This window comes from Vulpes lagopus, chromosome 12 (genome assembly GCF_018345385.1).
Source record: "Vulpes lagopus strain Blue_001 chromosome 12, ASM1834538v1, whole genome shotgun sequence".
In the NCBI taxonomy this organism is placed as follows: Eukaryota; Metazoa; Chordata; class Mammalia; order Carnivora; family Canidae; genus Vulpes; species Vulpes lagopus.
In genome coordinates this window covers 3,635,975-3,653,202 of record NC_054835.1, presented here as the reverse complement: position 1 = coordinate 3,653,202, position 17,228 = coordinate 3,635,975, and the positions used below count along the sequence as shown (strand labels likewise).

The window sequence follows — 17,228 nt, the reverse complement described above, 5'->3', positions numbered from 1 at the left end:
CTGCTTCTCCCTCTGCCTATGTCTCTGCCTCTCTCTCTCTCTCTGTGTGTGTGTGACTATAATAAATAAATAAAAATTAAAAAAAAAAGAAAGAAAAAAAGTAAGATGCCAGTACTCCTATCTTGATGAACTGTAAAAATGCCTCTTTCATCCTCACCTCTATCTGGGCCTTCTCCTCTTGTGTTGAATTGTAATCTCTGACATATGTGCACTGCCTAGAAAGCCCCATTTGGTTAACAGATATCAATGTGACAAGCAAGAAAAAGAAAAAGAAAAGCTTATTACTTCTCCTCTTCTAGTTAGCACATACATCATTAATGTGTATGCTATGTTTTTTTATGTTTCTTTCGTGGGTAGAATGATTCAATCTACACATTCATATATTCATTCAACAAATATTTGTTAAGTACCTTCTAGGTGCCAGCCATTTTACTCTTCAGTGAGGATGCAGAGACAATAGAAGAATCCTTGCTTTTTTAGGAGAACATAGAACCATAAATTTATAAAAATGTGATAAATATTGTGGAAATATTAATCAAGTTCTGAAAGACCACAGAGGAGAATCGCTTGGATTCTCTCTTTTAGAGATCCAAGTGATTCTCCTAGAGAAGTCAGAAAACTTTTTATAAATAAGAAAATAAAGATGCTCAGAGAGTTTTAGTCACACAGCTGGTTAGTGGTTGAATTAGCATTAAAACCAGATCTGACTGCAAAACTGCTCTTTATTCTACCAAACTAGGCTACAAGGAGGAGGCACCCCTGTTTTCATTGTTTTATAAGTTCCAGATGTCTATATTTGGGGGATTCTTGAGTCATAGACCACAGATTCTCCCTTTCTCTCCCTATATTTCAAAATGCCACCAATTTCTGATTTGATCAAAGAGTAATGGAATGGAAGTAAGGAGACCTGAGTTCTTCTAGAACCAGCTTTGCCACTGTTTTAACTGGGTCATTGTGGGCATCTTATTCCTCATTACTAGGCATCTCTTCTCTATCTGTAAAAGTGAGGAGGTTGAAATAAATGTTTCTAAGCTTTTACTTTTTTATAAGTAATATGTCATGATTTCCTCCTTCTTTTCAAAGTATGTGGCATTTCCATAGGAGCAGGGCTTCCTGAGAGTGTTGGCAAGTTTATACACACTATGGACTTGTCAGAGGGATAGGTGGGGGCAATGGCTGAGGGCTCTTAACTGCCTGGGTTTGAATCTCAGGTCTGTCACTTCCATGCTCTTTAATCTTGAGCAAACCACTTAACTTTGTTGAGCCTCACTTTTCTAATTTGTAAAATAGAAATAATAATAAATAACTCAGAGAATTGGTGTGAAGATTCATTGAGCTTATGTATACCTATCTACTACTACTTTGCATGGTGTCTGGCACATAGCACTCAATGTGGCTGATGATACTAATGGCTATTGGTACTAGTACTAATTTGGATTCCTGAAGAGGTTTTAGAAGTTAAAATACCATAGTGGCTACTTTTATTAATGATTCCTTTATAAAGACAGAAAGGAACCAATATGTCCATGCATAGAATATGGAGTTTTAGCATTTTCCCCTCCGATATTCAATTAAGGGATCAGAAGCGTTGGAGCATTGCTTGCTGCTAAATTTTACTAATGACCTAGAGAAGACCTCCGTTAGTCTCTCTAATAAAGGGTGAATCATTCATTCCTTTCTTTGCTGTGTTCTCAGTGCTCAGAGCAGGCTACAGCACAGGGTAAGCACTTTGCAAATGTTTTTTGAATGAATAAATGATTTCACACTTTGTTTTTAAAACCCAAGGAGAATAGTAGCACTTGACAGTGAATCTTTTGGCCTTTGGGTCTTAGCCTGTGACATTTGTTGAGTTTGTTTTGAAGGGGATTTAGGGTCATCTCATGACAATAAAAGCAGAATTCTTCTGATACCAATGTTTGGCTTTCTGCTTTGATCAATAGGCTTATTATTTGCCCTTGAAACCTCTATGGTGCTGGGGAATCACAGACATTCCTCAGGATGATTTACACGGCAATAAATAATCTGTCCGTTGCTTGCTTCATCAGTGTCTGTCCTGTTCATAAAACCCTGGAGGCACAGTGGCCCCAAGGCTGGAGCACTGCTGACATGTTAACTCCAGAACATGTCGCTTAGCTTCATTGTTGTTTTGTTGCACTAATATGCATCCACAACGGGTCTTTAAGGATTGATGTAACTGTAGAAGTTATTTTCCATCTGACTTTATTATAGGTACCATAATTATTTTTTTTTACTTCTGTTATATGGTAGGGTTTGCATCTATCATCTTCTCTAATCTTCACAACTACTTCTGAGTTAGGTGATTGTACTCTTTTTATAGAAGTGGAAACTCAAACTCAAGGTGAAGCTTATTTTCTGACATCACATGGCCCATGAGTGCTGGAGCTTAGATATTTAACACAGATCTTTCTGGACACAAAGCTCTTAGCTGCCATACCATGACATTCTTTTATCTAAAGGACTTTCTTCTGCTGCTATAAGTGTTTGGTGTTTAAGTTAGCAACCTCTTGCAAAGATCCATAAGTTTCCCATATCATTCAGAGATGAATTTTAAATTTCTTAACAGTGTTGCAAATACATGAAATTTATAGTGACAAACATGGCCAGATTACTTTCTTGTTATCCATCCATTTAGCAAATTTACAGTTCCCATTAATTTTAATCTGTCCTTATTACCAGTTTTATATAATAAATATCTCTTAGTCATGACAGACTGAGTATAGATCACCTGAAGTAGGCTCTCTCTCAATAAGCAGAGTTGCAGCTAAAGATTTGTGAATTAATTGGGAAAATTGCAAATCAGGTAGTCAGTGAAATAATTCATTGTCACATCCAATCAATAAACTTTGTAAATCAACTCATTTAATTCAAAAAATGATCTATATAGATCAAGCAACCAATTAAACAATTAGCATACACTTTGTAATTAATTAATTTAAGCATCAATCATATAATTAAAACTCCAAATTTAAGCTGCACAATTTAGAACCCTACTGCCTTGTGAACTGTTAGGTTCATGTCTCTAAATGCTAGCAGATTAGCAGTTTCACAATTCAGCTTTGGAGCAGGGTATCTTAAAGTGTTCTTAATTGACTTTTAAGTTTCTAATTGTCTTTATGATGGTATAAAGACACTTCTCAGCAAATCGGTTTTTAACTTCCCCCAAAGAAACGGAAGGAAGTGTGTGTTGGCTCTAAAATGGGCAAAGGCTGGAATCTGGGAGTACAAAGTGGATATTTTAGGGATGTGAGGAATGTCCAGAAGTAGTTGAAGGGCCAGTTATTTTGCATCAGGATAAATCAGGCATTTGCTTTTATTCTGTTAAGTATCCTTGGTGTTTGCAATCAGATGTTGTCATATGAATCTGATACTCTTCACAGAAAGGAGTATAGATTGTCTTTGTTACCTTGAGTACTTCTGACCTGGAACAGGTATTTTCTTAATCCTGACCATAAGTCCAAGGCCTCTGATTCCTTTCCCACAGCAATGTTTTTTTTTTTGTGTGTGTCTCTTTCATGGTATTTATTTTATTTATACTTATATTTAGCTAGCATAGTACTCACTTTTTCCCCCTGCTATATTGTAAGCTTCCTTGAGGGCTGATACTAAATATCATCTTTGACTTAAGGGGTTGAGTTCTGCATCTTATTTATGACAGGTACTCAGTAAATGTTTGTTGAAAGAATAAAGCACTGGAAAGGCCCTCGTTTCATATTGCTTTTCTCCCCTTTTGTACTGCCATGTTTTTTCTTTATCAAATGAAATGGGATTTGGGGGAATCTAACTATATCACCAGGCTTTTGGGTAAAAGAACAGCAATGTCCCAGTTTGCTTGCTGGATACCATAGCCTCTGGTCTCCTTGTCCCTCCTTCATCTTGGTATTCACTCACCTTTTTGGTTTTCCTTTCAGTGACAATGTCAGTGCCTACTGCCTGCATATTGCTGAGGATGATGGGGAGGTTGACACAGACTTTCCCCCACTGGATTCCAATGAGCCCATTCATAAGTTTGGCTTCAGTACTTTGGCCCTGGTTGAAAAGTATTCATCTCCTGGTCTGACATCCAAAGAGTCACTCTTTGTTCGAATGTAAGTATTGGCGTTGTTACTGATCTCAGTATCTCACCTCTGCCTTCTAGAATTTTGGACTTGTTTTTGGTTTTGTTCATCATATGAATGATATTGGGTATCTAGATGTCCATTTGTAGTGACTACTTCCAAGGAGATGTTGGGGACAGCATTTGCATTGTATTTCATGCTTCTGCACCTAGATTAAATGGAAACTGCTTTGCAGTAGCAAATTGCATGAGGTAAATCTCTGAACATAGTATCTGTGAACCAGGCCTCTGGACATATGAATGGGGTACTTTGGAGCTGGTGAAGTAAAAATTTTGGGTTTCCTTCTTTCTTTTCATGGACTCCAAACTATGTGAAAATGTGTATTGCAGCTACTTTTGTGACTTATTTATTTTCCCCTCCAACTTTATTCAAATCAAATATGACTTTTCCTCTTAGTTGCCTTCCCTTAGACTGATAAGGAATAAATTTTCCTGTGCCTTTGGCAGTCTGGTAAAGCCTATAAAAGCCCTTTCTAGAAAATGTGTTTGTAAATGCAGAAAATAAATTCCACGAGAATATGAAAGAATTATATTTAAATACTTCTGAAATTACTAAATGAGTTTGGATATAGTAATATGTGTAGCTTTATTAATACATTTATTTTTTTAAATTTTATTTATTTATGAGAGACACAGAGAGAGAGAGAGAGAGAGAGAGAGAGAGAGAGAGAGAGAGGAGGCAGGCAGAGACACAGACAGAGGGAGAAGCAGGCTCCATGCAGGGAGCCTGATGCGGGACTCAATCCCGGGACTCCAGGATCACGCCCTGGGCTGAATGCAGGCACTAAACCACTGAGCCACCCAGGGATCCCCTATTAATACATTTAATACCAAGATCCAACAGCAGACCTAACTCCTGAAGTCTCTTGCTTCAAAGTAGTGATGAGTATAAATGATATCTGAGAAATTTGCAACAACTGCAGTGTGCTGTGACATGCGTTTTTTTTCTGTTCATGACAGTCACCAGTACTGCTAATACTACTATGATTTGTTGATTACATCAGTAATTCAAGGAAATGTTAAATATCAGTTAGAAGTTAATGAAAATAAAAATATAATTTTTGTTTAAGTCTCTAGAGCGAGTTTTACCCAGAGGTCCTGGTTGTTAAAGGAAAGCCTGTAGCATTTTCTAAAGCACAGCTTAAGCTCAACTAACTGGAACTGAGACTGTCCTCCTAGCCCTCTCTTGGGAACAATAGTGATCCTTTTGGCACCCCCTGCTGTTAGTAACCAGCAAATTCACAATGTATCCTGTGGATACACAGGAGGGATTGCTTTAGAGGACTTTGTCTCTTCAAAACATATTGACTTTGTTTCACATTTTTGCTAAAAATAGGATTGTGTTACCTATGATATAGGAACAAAGAAAGAATACCTGGGTACTGGGGGAAAAGGGTGGCTGGCAGGAGGGGATGACTTCCAAATATTTGTACTTAGGGTTTTACCCTAGTTATGAAGTCTTGTTTGGTGTATGTGACAGTAAATATTTTCCATCTTTTTATGTTTTGGAGGTGCTAAAACAACACTGAAGAATACTGAAAGTAATTTAAAAGTTATACAATGATTCCTCCATCCTAATATAAGTACTCTCGTTTTCCTATCATCATTTCCACATATTATATATATTACAGTTTCAAGTCTACTATAAATATTGTATTATTTTTACTTAAAATTACAAATATTTGGTATCTGTTCGTAGTTCCTATGATGTACATTTATTATGTGCCAAGAATCCAGTCCGAGAGAACCCCTGTGCTCATGGAGCTTACTGTCTAGGAGGGAGACAATTATCAAATCATTAAAATGTAATGAGCAGTACACTGGAAAAGGTGGTACAAGCTGAAGTAGGAGCCTACCAATGGGATGTTTAGATGGTTTCCTTCCTTTGGTTTTAATAAGTGATTCTGTAGAAAAAGTCCTTATCTATATCCTTTTTATTTCTGCTGAATAACTTCCTTTGGACAATTTCCTGAGTAGGATTATTGGTCAGAGTAGAAACATTATTAGAATTTTACTTTGTATTGACATGTAGACTTCTGAAAGATGTTCCAATTTACAGTGCTACCATTAGAATTCATAAAAGTATCTTTTCAAAGTCTAACCATCAAAAGTATCATTAGAACTTTGTTTCTTTTTACCTTAAAAGATGTATACAGGGATACTTCAGCAGTTTCCACTTGCATTTTTGTTGTTTATTTATAAATGACTGGAAGAGTTGTTCTCATTAGTGCATAATTTTTACTACATAAATATTAACATATGACCATCACATTTTTTTGAACAAGTCCTTTTAAAAACCTGAGTTTTTAAATCAGTGATTTTCCATAGAGGGGGCTCGGGGGTAGGCAGGACATACCTTCCTGGAAGAAGCATCTGAAGACTACACAGGGTCTTCGTATGAACCTCAGCTTTTGGAGAATGGCGGAGGGGGGGGAGGCAGAGAGTAGCAACAATTGCTTGGAACTTAATACTCTTACTTTCTTCCTGAATTACTACCACCATTGTACCCCCACTGCCAAACACACATTCCCCAGTCAATCCTTTTTCTTATTTAAAGTTCAAGAGAGCTTATTCAACATGTCTAGAGTGTTTCTGAAAACACAAGGTAAAGTAAAATCTTTATATGTGAGCATTTAGAAAGAAAGTGTCACTAAATTTTCTGTTCTTTTTCTCATTTGTCTGGTGAAATAATACAGATTACTGACCATTTGCCCTATGTGTATTTTCTTGCTTCAGCAACCTTCCATTCACCTTGCTGGTCTATATTCTAGGTTAGAAAAGGCTATCCTACAAATGTAAGACAGAGCAGACCTTTAAGAGTCTCCAGGGATGTATCCAAAGTTTCAGAGAGTGAAATCCCAACAAAAAAACCCCTAACAAGGGCCCCTTGTGTCTTTCTCCCAGGGGAGAATGGGCAGAGGGTGTCTGGGAAGACACTGAACCGAACGAGGAAGAGGGAGCTAGGTTTTGACAATATGAAGTGGATTAGTATTTTCTAATTGAAAGCTATGTATATGTTATTCCACTTAATCTGCAAATAGCCTGGTTTTTATTATGACCATTTTAGAGACGTGAAAACTGAAGCTGACAAGTATTGCTTTCAGGCCTGGATTCGTCCCCATGCTGGACTGAAAAGTCCATGCTCTTGCAATACCATGCTGAGGGTTGGAATGGAGGTGGGGAATCTAGTGCTGGTCTCGTCATTCAAGTGAATCCCACTGTCTTAAGGCCAACATTCAGCTACTATATATTACAGTGTAGCAGGTAAAAGCATGGTGGTCTTTGAAGCCAGAATGCTTGGGTGCTAATGCTGACTTTCCCCTTACTAGTGTGTGTGTAATCTTCAATGAATTGCTTAACTTTTTTTGTTGCCCAGTCAAATGAGGGTAATAACAATAATACCTATCTCATAGAGCCATGGTAAGCACTGAATGAGTCGATACATGTAACACACTTAGAACAGTGCCTGACTTAGGTAAGCATTGTCTGAGTATTTATAGCAATTATTGTTGTTATGACTAGGAAACCCTTGAGGGCAAGAACTGTATTATTTATGTCCCACAGCACCCAGCATAGCTCCATTACTGTGATAGGTATGCTACAAATATTTCTCTTTTTTAAAATAATTTTTATTGAATCCATTTTCTTTTCAGGTATATATATATTTTTAAGATTTTATTTATTTATTCATGAGGGACACAGAGAGAGAGAGAGAGAGAGAGAGAGAGAGAGACAGGCAGAGAGAGAAGCAGGCTCCATGCAGGGAGCCCAACGTGGGACTTGATCCCAGGTCTCCAGGATCACGCCCCAGGCTGAAGGTGGCGCTAAACCACTGAGCCACTGGGGCTGCCCGCCACAAATATTTCTTGACTCAACTGAATAGATCTCTGCTGCTTCTTCATTTTTCTTCTTCCCCTCCTTTGTGTTTTGTAGCAGAGAGGGGCAGCATGTGGGTAGACATTGCCCAGCTGGACTGAAAAATTATTGAGATAGTTTTTGCTAAGTATGCACAGGGGTAGACATTGGAGATCTGTAGACTTCAAATCAGTCCTCTTATGGGAAAACATCCTTTAAGAGGTAGTAGCAAGACCATAAACTCCTTGAAGAGAGGGTACACACAGTCTTATTTAATCTCTATGTCCTTAGTAGCCAGCAGGGCTTCATAGAGAAGGAATGAATGAATCTTCAGGTGTCTGTGGGCTGCTAGGAGGGCCCCTGGCCAAGCTTTCTGTCCTGCCTCACTTCCTGGGCCCACCTAGCATCTTGCACAGGCCTATTCCTGCCTTTTGAATACCATGATGTTCCCAGCTTGCTTTCTGACTTGCAGAGGCCCTCACACCATCCACCCCACCCCTCACACCTTCCGTAGACCATCTTTCCCCACTCCAAGTGAGGCCACACAGACTTTGAGCTTCAGCTAATATGGGCTCAAGTTTCAGTTTCACTGGTGACTTGCTATATGACTGTAGCCTCAGCTTCATCTGTGAAATGAGGGAAATAACAACTACCTCATGGAATTGTCATGAGGAAATTTCTTAAATGTAAGTAATACACATACATCTTTTAAAGGAAAATTAATTCTCCTGAAGCCTCAGTGTTTGCCCAAATTTGTTTTATTATAATGTTGCTTAAATACACTTAAATGTAAAATTCTAGCTATAAATTCCATGTCTTTATGTAATCCAAACAAAATTATAAATTAAATACAAATAAAACTATAACATTAATAAAATACAAATTAACAACTGAAATGCAACAGATGATGTTTTGCTCAGATTAAATCACTGATGTTGGATTTAATGGGTGTTAAATGTTTTACTTGTCAACTTGAGTTTTTTGATTTTCATATGAAACATTGACTACCATATTAATATTTGCCCTTTTAAACACTGTATTTTTAACTACTAGTCCATTATTTTAATGAGCCAGTTGATTTATAGTGCATCCCTCCCCCCAATTTTAAATGTGCTTTACTGGAAAAGCAAAGAACATTTCTGCAACAATAACCAATTTATGTCAGTTTGCCCAGGACTTTCCTGTTGTGAAATTCAAAGTCTTCTACCCAGAAGCACCACCTTCAGCCCCTAGTGAACCAGGATGATTGGTGACTCTACCTTTTGCTCTTGTCAATTGGTCTGTACCTAGTTGGATTCTCTGCCTGATTGATACCTGGTCACAGTGTGACTTGGGCACTCAGAGCCTGAATTCTTCAGAGGTCAACAAACCTGTTCCATAGAGACTTGTGCCCTCTTCTCCCATCACTTTTCTCTATTCAACAAACTGTTTTTGCATGAGACTTTCAGTGATGTCATTTGGCTTTTTTACTGAATCTATTAGTGATGTTAAATCACTAGCTGCTGGAATACAAAACCCCCCAAATCTCACCAGCTCATCCAGCAAGTTGGCAGACTTTTTCTATAAAGGGTCAACTAGTAAATATTTTAGGTTTGTGGGCCATACATATATACATACAGAACTCAGTTCTGCCATAGTAGCAAGAAAGTAGCCATAGACAACAATACATCAATGAACAGGCATGGGATAGATTTGTTGACCCTAGCTTATCCTAGTAAGTTTATTTCTTTAGATCTATTGGACAAAGGTTAGGTTGCTCTCCTGGGTGTTTCTCCTCTAAGTAGTGATTCACAGCTTCCCAGGCTGGGTAGAGAATGGGGAACAGAAAGGCTAGAAATGGCCTACATCTCTACCTGTTTATCTATCTATATATCTATTGCTTATATAAGTTATTATATATGTAATCTATATGTAATTTTGCTTTTCTAAATATACATCATGTATATGATACATATGTGTGTGTGCTCATGATTTTAATTAAACTAAAAGCAAAATTTTAAAATTCTGAAACCTAGCCTGTGAATTCGTCTGTTGACCGTGGGGGCCTTTGAACCTTAGGTAGGAAATGCTACCATGAGAAAGTTAGCTCAGACCCTAGGATGTAGGAAGTATTACATAGTTGCTATTTTTGTTACTTCTGTCAGAATAATTCACACAAAGATGTATATGGGGTTTATTTGTTTTTGGTTTTTTTTTAAAGATTTTATTTATTTATTCATGAGAGACAGGAAGAGAGAGGCAGAGACACAGGCAGAGGGAGAAGCAGGCTCCACACAGGGAGCCCGACACAGGCCTCGATCCCAGGTCCCCAGGATCACACCCTGGGCCGAAGGTGGCGCCAAACCTCTGAGCCACCCGGGTTGTCCTATTTGTTTATTATGTATTTACTTATTTACTTGGATTATTTATTATATAATGAACACGTCTATCCTAGAAATATTAAAAATAGAGCTGTGTTTCTTCCTACAAAAGAAAATTTAAACTTTCACTTTGTTCCATCACGCAAGGTAGTGACTTTAAGTTATAGAATTATGTATTTTTAAGAAGAGGAGAGGGGTGCCTGGGTATGGCTCAGTTGGTAGAGGAGCATCTGACTCTTGATTTTGGCTGAGGTCATGATCTCGGGGTCATGAGACTGAGCCCCTTCTCAGGCTCTGTGCTAGGTGTGGAGACTCCATGGGATTCTCTTTCTCCCACTCCTTCTGCCCCTACCCCTATGCTCCCAACTCCTCCAACTTCCGCGCTCATGTGCATGTGTTCTTTCTCTCTCTCTCTCTTTCTGGAAGAAAATTTTAAAAAGAGGGGTAGTTAATCCTAAGTGAGTCCCACAGTTGTTCTGTGGAGAAGAATATGAAGCTGGATGAGTTCTGATGTTCTTACTGAATTGGTGGCATGAGACCAGCCTTCTCCTCCCCGGCCCTTGTTCCAGGAAACTCCTGGATACAGAGTTGTTGTTTGAGGAGGGAGAATGGATTACACTAACAGTTTGCAAATTAGAAGCATGCTAATAGAAAATCTCTCCTTCACCAGACAGGCAAGTGGATTTCTAAGATACCCGTTGTTTGTAATTGGTTTTGGACAGATCCAATGTGTATATAAACAGGAGTCCCTAACTTGTTGACTGCTAGCTGCTCTGAGCCTAAACATTGAAGTTATATGGATATCAGGAATGTGGAAGGGGAGAAGTAGAGGAATGAGGGAATCTGGTTGCCTCCCAAAACTAAATAACTAGATCTCAACTGGTTCCCAGTATCTGAAGAAGTGCTTCTTGCCAGCAGTGACCAAGCCAAGGCCTGCTGGGCCTTTAGACATAGTAGGACAAGGGAGGATGAGGTCTTGGAGTGGGGAGGAGCCTGCTTTGTCCCTCTTCTTTCATTCCCCAGCACAAGGCAAGTTCAGTTAGAACTTGTGGAACTGAATTGAGTTTTAAAATGGTACTGTTGTCACAACAGCAGCTGTGATGGTGTCATTACGTGTGTTGATATTGACATTTCACACCGGGATCCTACTTTGGAGTGGGGAAGAAGGGTTTTAAAAAGAGAAGAAAAGTTCAAACCAGTAAAATGGACAGAATCCCCCTAAGTCAGCAGTCAGAACATTAAATCACCTTCCCATACATGTGTTTACTTATACTGTTTGTTATATTAGGTGGACATGGGGAAGGAATATTTCTAACAAATAGCTATAGAACAGAGCAAATAAAGTCTGGCTAAGATTTTGCTATTTGGCAAAGGGACCACTGGGTAGTTGGTAGAGAGCCTTCCACCAGAAGCTGGACTGCTTTGGGCATTGTGGCCCAGAGAGTTCCCAGAGATTGCTGTGGCTTCTGTTGGCTCTGTATAAAAGGAAAGATTAGGTACTTTTTAAAAGGTGTGCCCTAGATTAATTGCTCTTGGCTGTATGAGGGCTTTTCAAAAGAGTTGGTAGTTTTAGTGTACCATCTTGATGACATCTCCAGAGTATACCCCAAGCAACCAGACCTTTTTGAAAGGATATCATCAGTTTGAAGCCTCTCCAACTCTTATGTGATACTGCTTTGTGGTCTGGAGAAGAGAAAAAAAAAAAAAAGGAAATGAGCATTTTTGCACACTTAGTTTGGTGCCCCAGTAGCCATTATCTCATTTATTCCTTATAAGAAACTCATTTTTATAATATATGAGCTGAGGAACAGAGACAGGTGGTTATTTGGTCAAGGTCATACATTTGGTAAAGGCAGAGCTAAAATAGGTTAAGGGTGGGGGGGGAGAGATGCCTGTTGTATTCTTTGTAACAAAGCCTGACAATATGGTATAAATTATCTTATTTATTGTTTGCTTGAGTCATAGAAGACCAACTGTGTGTTGTTTCTTTTCATTCTGTTGTATTAGCAAACATTTTCTTTGTCCAGATTGTCCTCGTGCACAGAAATGTAACATATGCAGCCTGTTTAATTTTGTATTTGTGAATCTGACTTGATTTCCTTTTTGGCAACAGCTACTGTCTAGAGAAAAGAAAAGATTTTTCTTCATGTCTGTTTGAAGTGACAGAAATATTGGAGCAAGTAATAAAGATGGAAAGCATTAATTACATACTTCTAAGAATTTAAAGGTCAGACAAGCTAAATATGTATGTTTTGCTCACTGGAATGTCTGTTGAAATTGTGCCAGGATACTCTCTGTTCCTACAATAAAAGCACACATTTTAGATAGCCATCAACTTACTTTGGTATCCAAAAATTACACCAGAGTGTTGCTTTAGTTGCTTTATATCTTAAAAGTTTAGGACTCACATTTCTGACATTAATGTGATTTGTTTCATGATCCACCCCCTTTGGCCATGTTTAGTTACTATGTCTCATTTTGATTTCCTCTGTTCTCCCCTCAGCTTATGTTGGAGTCTGTCAGCTGCTGCTATGTACATGTCAGGCTAGTGACTTGTAATGTTTATTAATACAATGTCAGTCTTACTGTTGAAAAAACTGTGATGCTTCTCAGAAGGTTGCAATAGAACGAAGCGTTTGATTTCCAGATCCTGTCTGCGCTGCATGGTGAATACATTCTCAGATGTTATGCAGTTCACTGACCTGACAGTTATGGAACCCCGCCTGGGACCCCATTTCAGCAGGACATATTTGAACAGAAACAGTTTGCAAAACTTTACACACTTAAACTCCTGCCAAGGCAAACTGTTAGGCACTTGAGTTTGTTATAAATACCCAGTGGCAGTGGTTGGAAGTAGCCCACGGTGTGTTTTATATTCTGAACTGAATGTGAATGTCTTTGTGGTTATATAGAGTAGTAAATAATTGAGTTTGATTAGGGAGAGGGACCTCATTATCCCCCACCTGTGCCCAGCTGGAAGGGGAGGGTCGAAATGAAGCCATTAGCTGTCTCTCTTACTGGCATCTCAAAGAGCTCAAATACATCTGTGTCTTATTTTCTTTTCTGGCACAATCAGTCGAGCAAGCTAAGCAGGCATGACCGGATTTGGCAAGTCCCAAGGACTCTGGCAAAGATACACAAGGAGAAGGTGGAGGGCAGTCATTTTGGCTTCTCACTGCCCATTAGTCTAGCGAGTTATGTTTTTGGAAAATGTCTGTTTTGAAAAAGAGTACTTTGTCCAATGTCAAACATCACATACTCACACAATACTCTTTGATCTTTAAAAAAAAATTTTTTGTCAGTGCAAGGGGAAACAAAATGTGGCACTCACACTAGTGTAAACTCTCTTTATGGATAAAGTAATACCCGAAGGACTTGCTTTAAAGCAGGCATGCTGCAGTTATTACAAGGCTTTCTCTTGCTCATATATTTTCATTTTCTACTTTGAAGTGCTAAAGAATGAACATGCATGGAATTGGGACCAGCGCAGGCTGGGAACTGTAGGAGTGTGTCTTCATCATTGTTATGACCTGGTCAGGAGTGGAGAATCGAGTCCTGCTTTTGGCAGCCTTTTCCCACAAACTGAGACTGTGGCTCAGGAAACCATGATATTCTCCAAGGGCTTTTAAAAAGGGATCTCATAGTTCATATGGCTAGTGTAAGAGTCGGGGCATTTATAATCAAACTGAGTGTTACAGTGTAAGTTGAACCTTTGCCTGTCCAGTAGTTCCTATCTTGAGGATGTGCTCTCTGAAAGTCTATTCTTACCTTGAGTCCTCAAGGCTCTCTTCTGGGCTGTAGAGAGGTTTAAAACTCAGGCTTTGAGGTCTGGCTGCCCTGGGTGTAACTCCAGGCAGGTGTCATAACCATGACCAACCTCAATTTCCTCCATTATAAAATGGGACTGATAATAGCACCTACTTTTTCTGGGCGGATGAAATGAACAAGTAAGTGCTCAATAAATGTTGACAACTTACATCTCATTTATCACTTCCTTGTACATAGAAAAGCCATGGTTATTATATTAAGTAAGCATTTATCATATGACAGATGTTATGTTAGCTACTTTGCAAATATTTAGACCTCACAACAATCTTATACTCTAAGGATTATCCCTCTTGTGTAGATGAGGAAGCTGAAAGCTGGAGAGGGAGAGATTATATCATTTATCCCAGGAAGGCAGGGCTGGGACTCCAAAGTAGGCTCTACTCCAGAGCTTGCTATGCTCTGCTGCCTTCTGGTCACCACCAGCTTTTTTAGCATGATACAGAACTGAACGATCGCTTGTTTTAAGACCTCTTCATTAAGAAGCTCTCTGATCCCCTTACCCTTTTCCAGCTTGGTTAAGTGCCTCTGTGTTTGGTAGCACTCAGAGCTCACCTCTGTCTTTGTACTTATCACATAGCACTGCAATTCTTTGCTTCTCTGTCTTCCTTTCCCACTGGACTGTGCTACTTGGTTTAGAGACCATATTGTTGATTTCTGAATTCAAAATTAAGATCTTTAATAGAGTGACTTCAGGTAAATTCCCCAATGCCTCCAGTCTCATAGTCTGTAAAATGAATATATAATAAGCACCTATTTTAGGATTCAGTTAATTGACACAGATTTTAAAAGCTTAACGTTGCACATGGCACATAGTTAAGGCTCAGTAGGTAGTGGTTGCTGTTGTCACTGTTGTAATCATTGAATAATAACTTGTACTGTGCAGCTCAAAAAGCTCTTCATAAGTCTCATTGAATTTCTCTGCACCACCACCATGATTCTTTACTTCCATCATTCCCATCCAAAGCCAGTAAATTAAGCTGAGGTACAATATACCCACTTCTCTGGCTTATTCCCCCAGAAATGAAAGCTTTGAAAATGGAGCTGAATACTCTTCCATGAGCTTTGGAGGGAGCTTGATGCCTGGGCCAGAGGTTGCTTGCTTACAGTGTCCCTGACTATTGCCACCATGCCCAGCAAATTGTACATTTTAGTGGCCCTGTGTTACCAATTATAAGCAATGGTTGGGATCCATTCCCCCAAATAAGCAATCTGTGCTGAAGGAATAGGAGAGAGGGGGTGAATGGGGCCTCTTCTCTTGGAGTGATGACTTGGGCAAGTGAACTAACATTTTTAAGCTCCTGTTACTGTTTGCCAACCTTAATGCCTGGTGCATGGCATTCATTGTCTGTTTTATCCTCCCTGACAATTAAGTGGCCTCCTCACCTCATGGATGCAGCTGAGGTTATTACCACATGTAAGGCAACATTTTGGTTAGCCGTGGAACCAAAATTTGAACCAAAGGGTATTTAACTCCCAGCTCATGTGTTTTCCTCTCCAATATGTTGCCTTCCAACTTGACTTTTGCTTCCAGCTCTGTCCCTATAAGTAGAATCTAAGCTTTTCAGATAAGGACCTGTGCCCTGTCACCTCTGGTTTAATATTTAGCAGAGAAATGCTCATCGTGTTAGGTTAATGTGAGTATAAAAAGTTCCCTCTGGTAACTGAATGGCTTTGCACTGGGACAGAGCTGAATTCCTCAACTGAGTAATCTCTTTTTAAAATGCCCATACGTTTTTCAGTGGTTACGAGACTTGACAGGACCTAACTTTGAATTGACTGAAGCACTCCTGGCAGCATTTAGCTCCCTGAAGGGGCGCTTCATCCTAGGCCCAGCACAGGCAGCCCAAGGAGCTGTGGAGGGCAGCTGCTTCTGTTCACTGTCCCCCAGTGCCCTGCTGCGGTGGAAAACAAGCTGTCCATGAGGGGAACAGGAGGAGGAGCAGTTTCTGAGCCAGGCCTCAAGGTTTGTCATCCATCTGTCTATCCGTCCACCTGTCTGTCCAAGGGCTAGTCACCCTCAACACAGGTCACAACTCAGAAACTGGAATGTAGGGCCACACAGAAGGGAGGCAGGACTGGCCCCCTACTTACCTGCTCCAACATTTCCCTTGAGATCAGTGTCTTTTCAATCACAGACCCAATGCCCAGCATTAAATAAAAGCAGCTCCACAAGATGTATTTCTATAGACTTTTTAGAAAGCCCATAAAAATTTCTGTATATAAAGAAATGAGGCATAAAACCCAGAATGTTTGGAAGTCAGGCTGAAAATTGTGGGAGCAAGTCTCCATATCCATTTATTAAATGGGAGCATAACTTAACACTTACACCTAGAGGTCTTTTGAGAACCACTTAGGTTCTGTGCTCTTGTATTTTCGAAACATTTTGCCCCCCTTAAGTGCTGTAGACTTCGCGTAAGATCCAAAGTTGGTGTTTATGTGGAAAGAGAGAAGCAAGTGGAGTGGGAGACTGACCTGAGGAAGCCTTCATCGGGTCTGGTTGAGTGTGCAGTGCGCAGGTCACAACCTCTTTCTCCTTTTAACATGCACAATTTTACCGAAATGGAGCCCCAGAGTGAGATACCGCACACTCGTGAAGGCACATTCTGAGTGCCAGGCGCTCCCCTTCCCTCCACTGTTGTTTTCATTTTCCTCTCATGAACCTTTCTACCCTGGCTGCAGCACGGAGGCTGTAAAGGAAGATGGAGAGCCGAGTTACCTCAGAATGATCACTATCGTTAACATTCACGGGTGGTTCACTTATCATTCCTGACTGCACAGACATGGCAGCCGCTCGGAAGCGTCCGCAGGTGTAGCATGGTGATACATATTACATTGTGCCACAATGGATTTATGTATTCTGTAACAAAAGAAAAGTGTAATGAAAAAATACAGAAGGTAATCCTTTATTCCTCCACCACACAATTTATCAGTAATGCCTGTGGATGATAAGTGCCAGGGATTTCCTCTGCTTGCTTTAACCTTGTCACCCAGGTACATTTTGGTAAAATGACAGAAAAATACAGACTAGGGATTTTCCTCTGTTCAAAAAT

General features: G+C 39.6%; 1 protein-coding gene across 10 annotated transcripts in view; it reads left to right on the top strand.

The window, feature by feature from the left end:
• Nucleotides 1-17,228, top strand: part of MAPKAP1 (MAPK associated protein 1) — a 255,649-nt gene that overhangs the window by 137,212 nt on the left and 101,209 nt on the right. For all 10 annotated transcript variants that reach the window (XM_041723817.1, XM_041723818.1, XM_041723813.1 and 7 more), the window contains one exon: nucleotides 3,930-4,106. In XM_041723817.1, coding sequence (XP_041579751.1) covers nucleotides 3,930-4,106 — 177 coding nt within the window. The remainder of the gene's footprint in view (nucleotides 1-3,929; nucleotides 4,107-17,228) is intronic.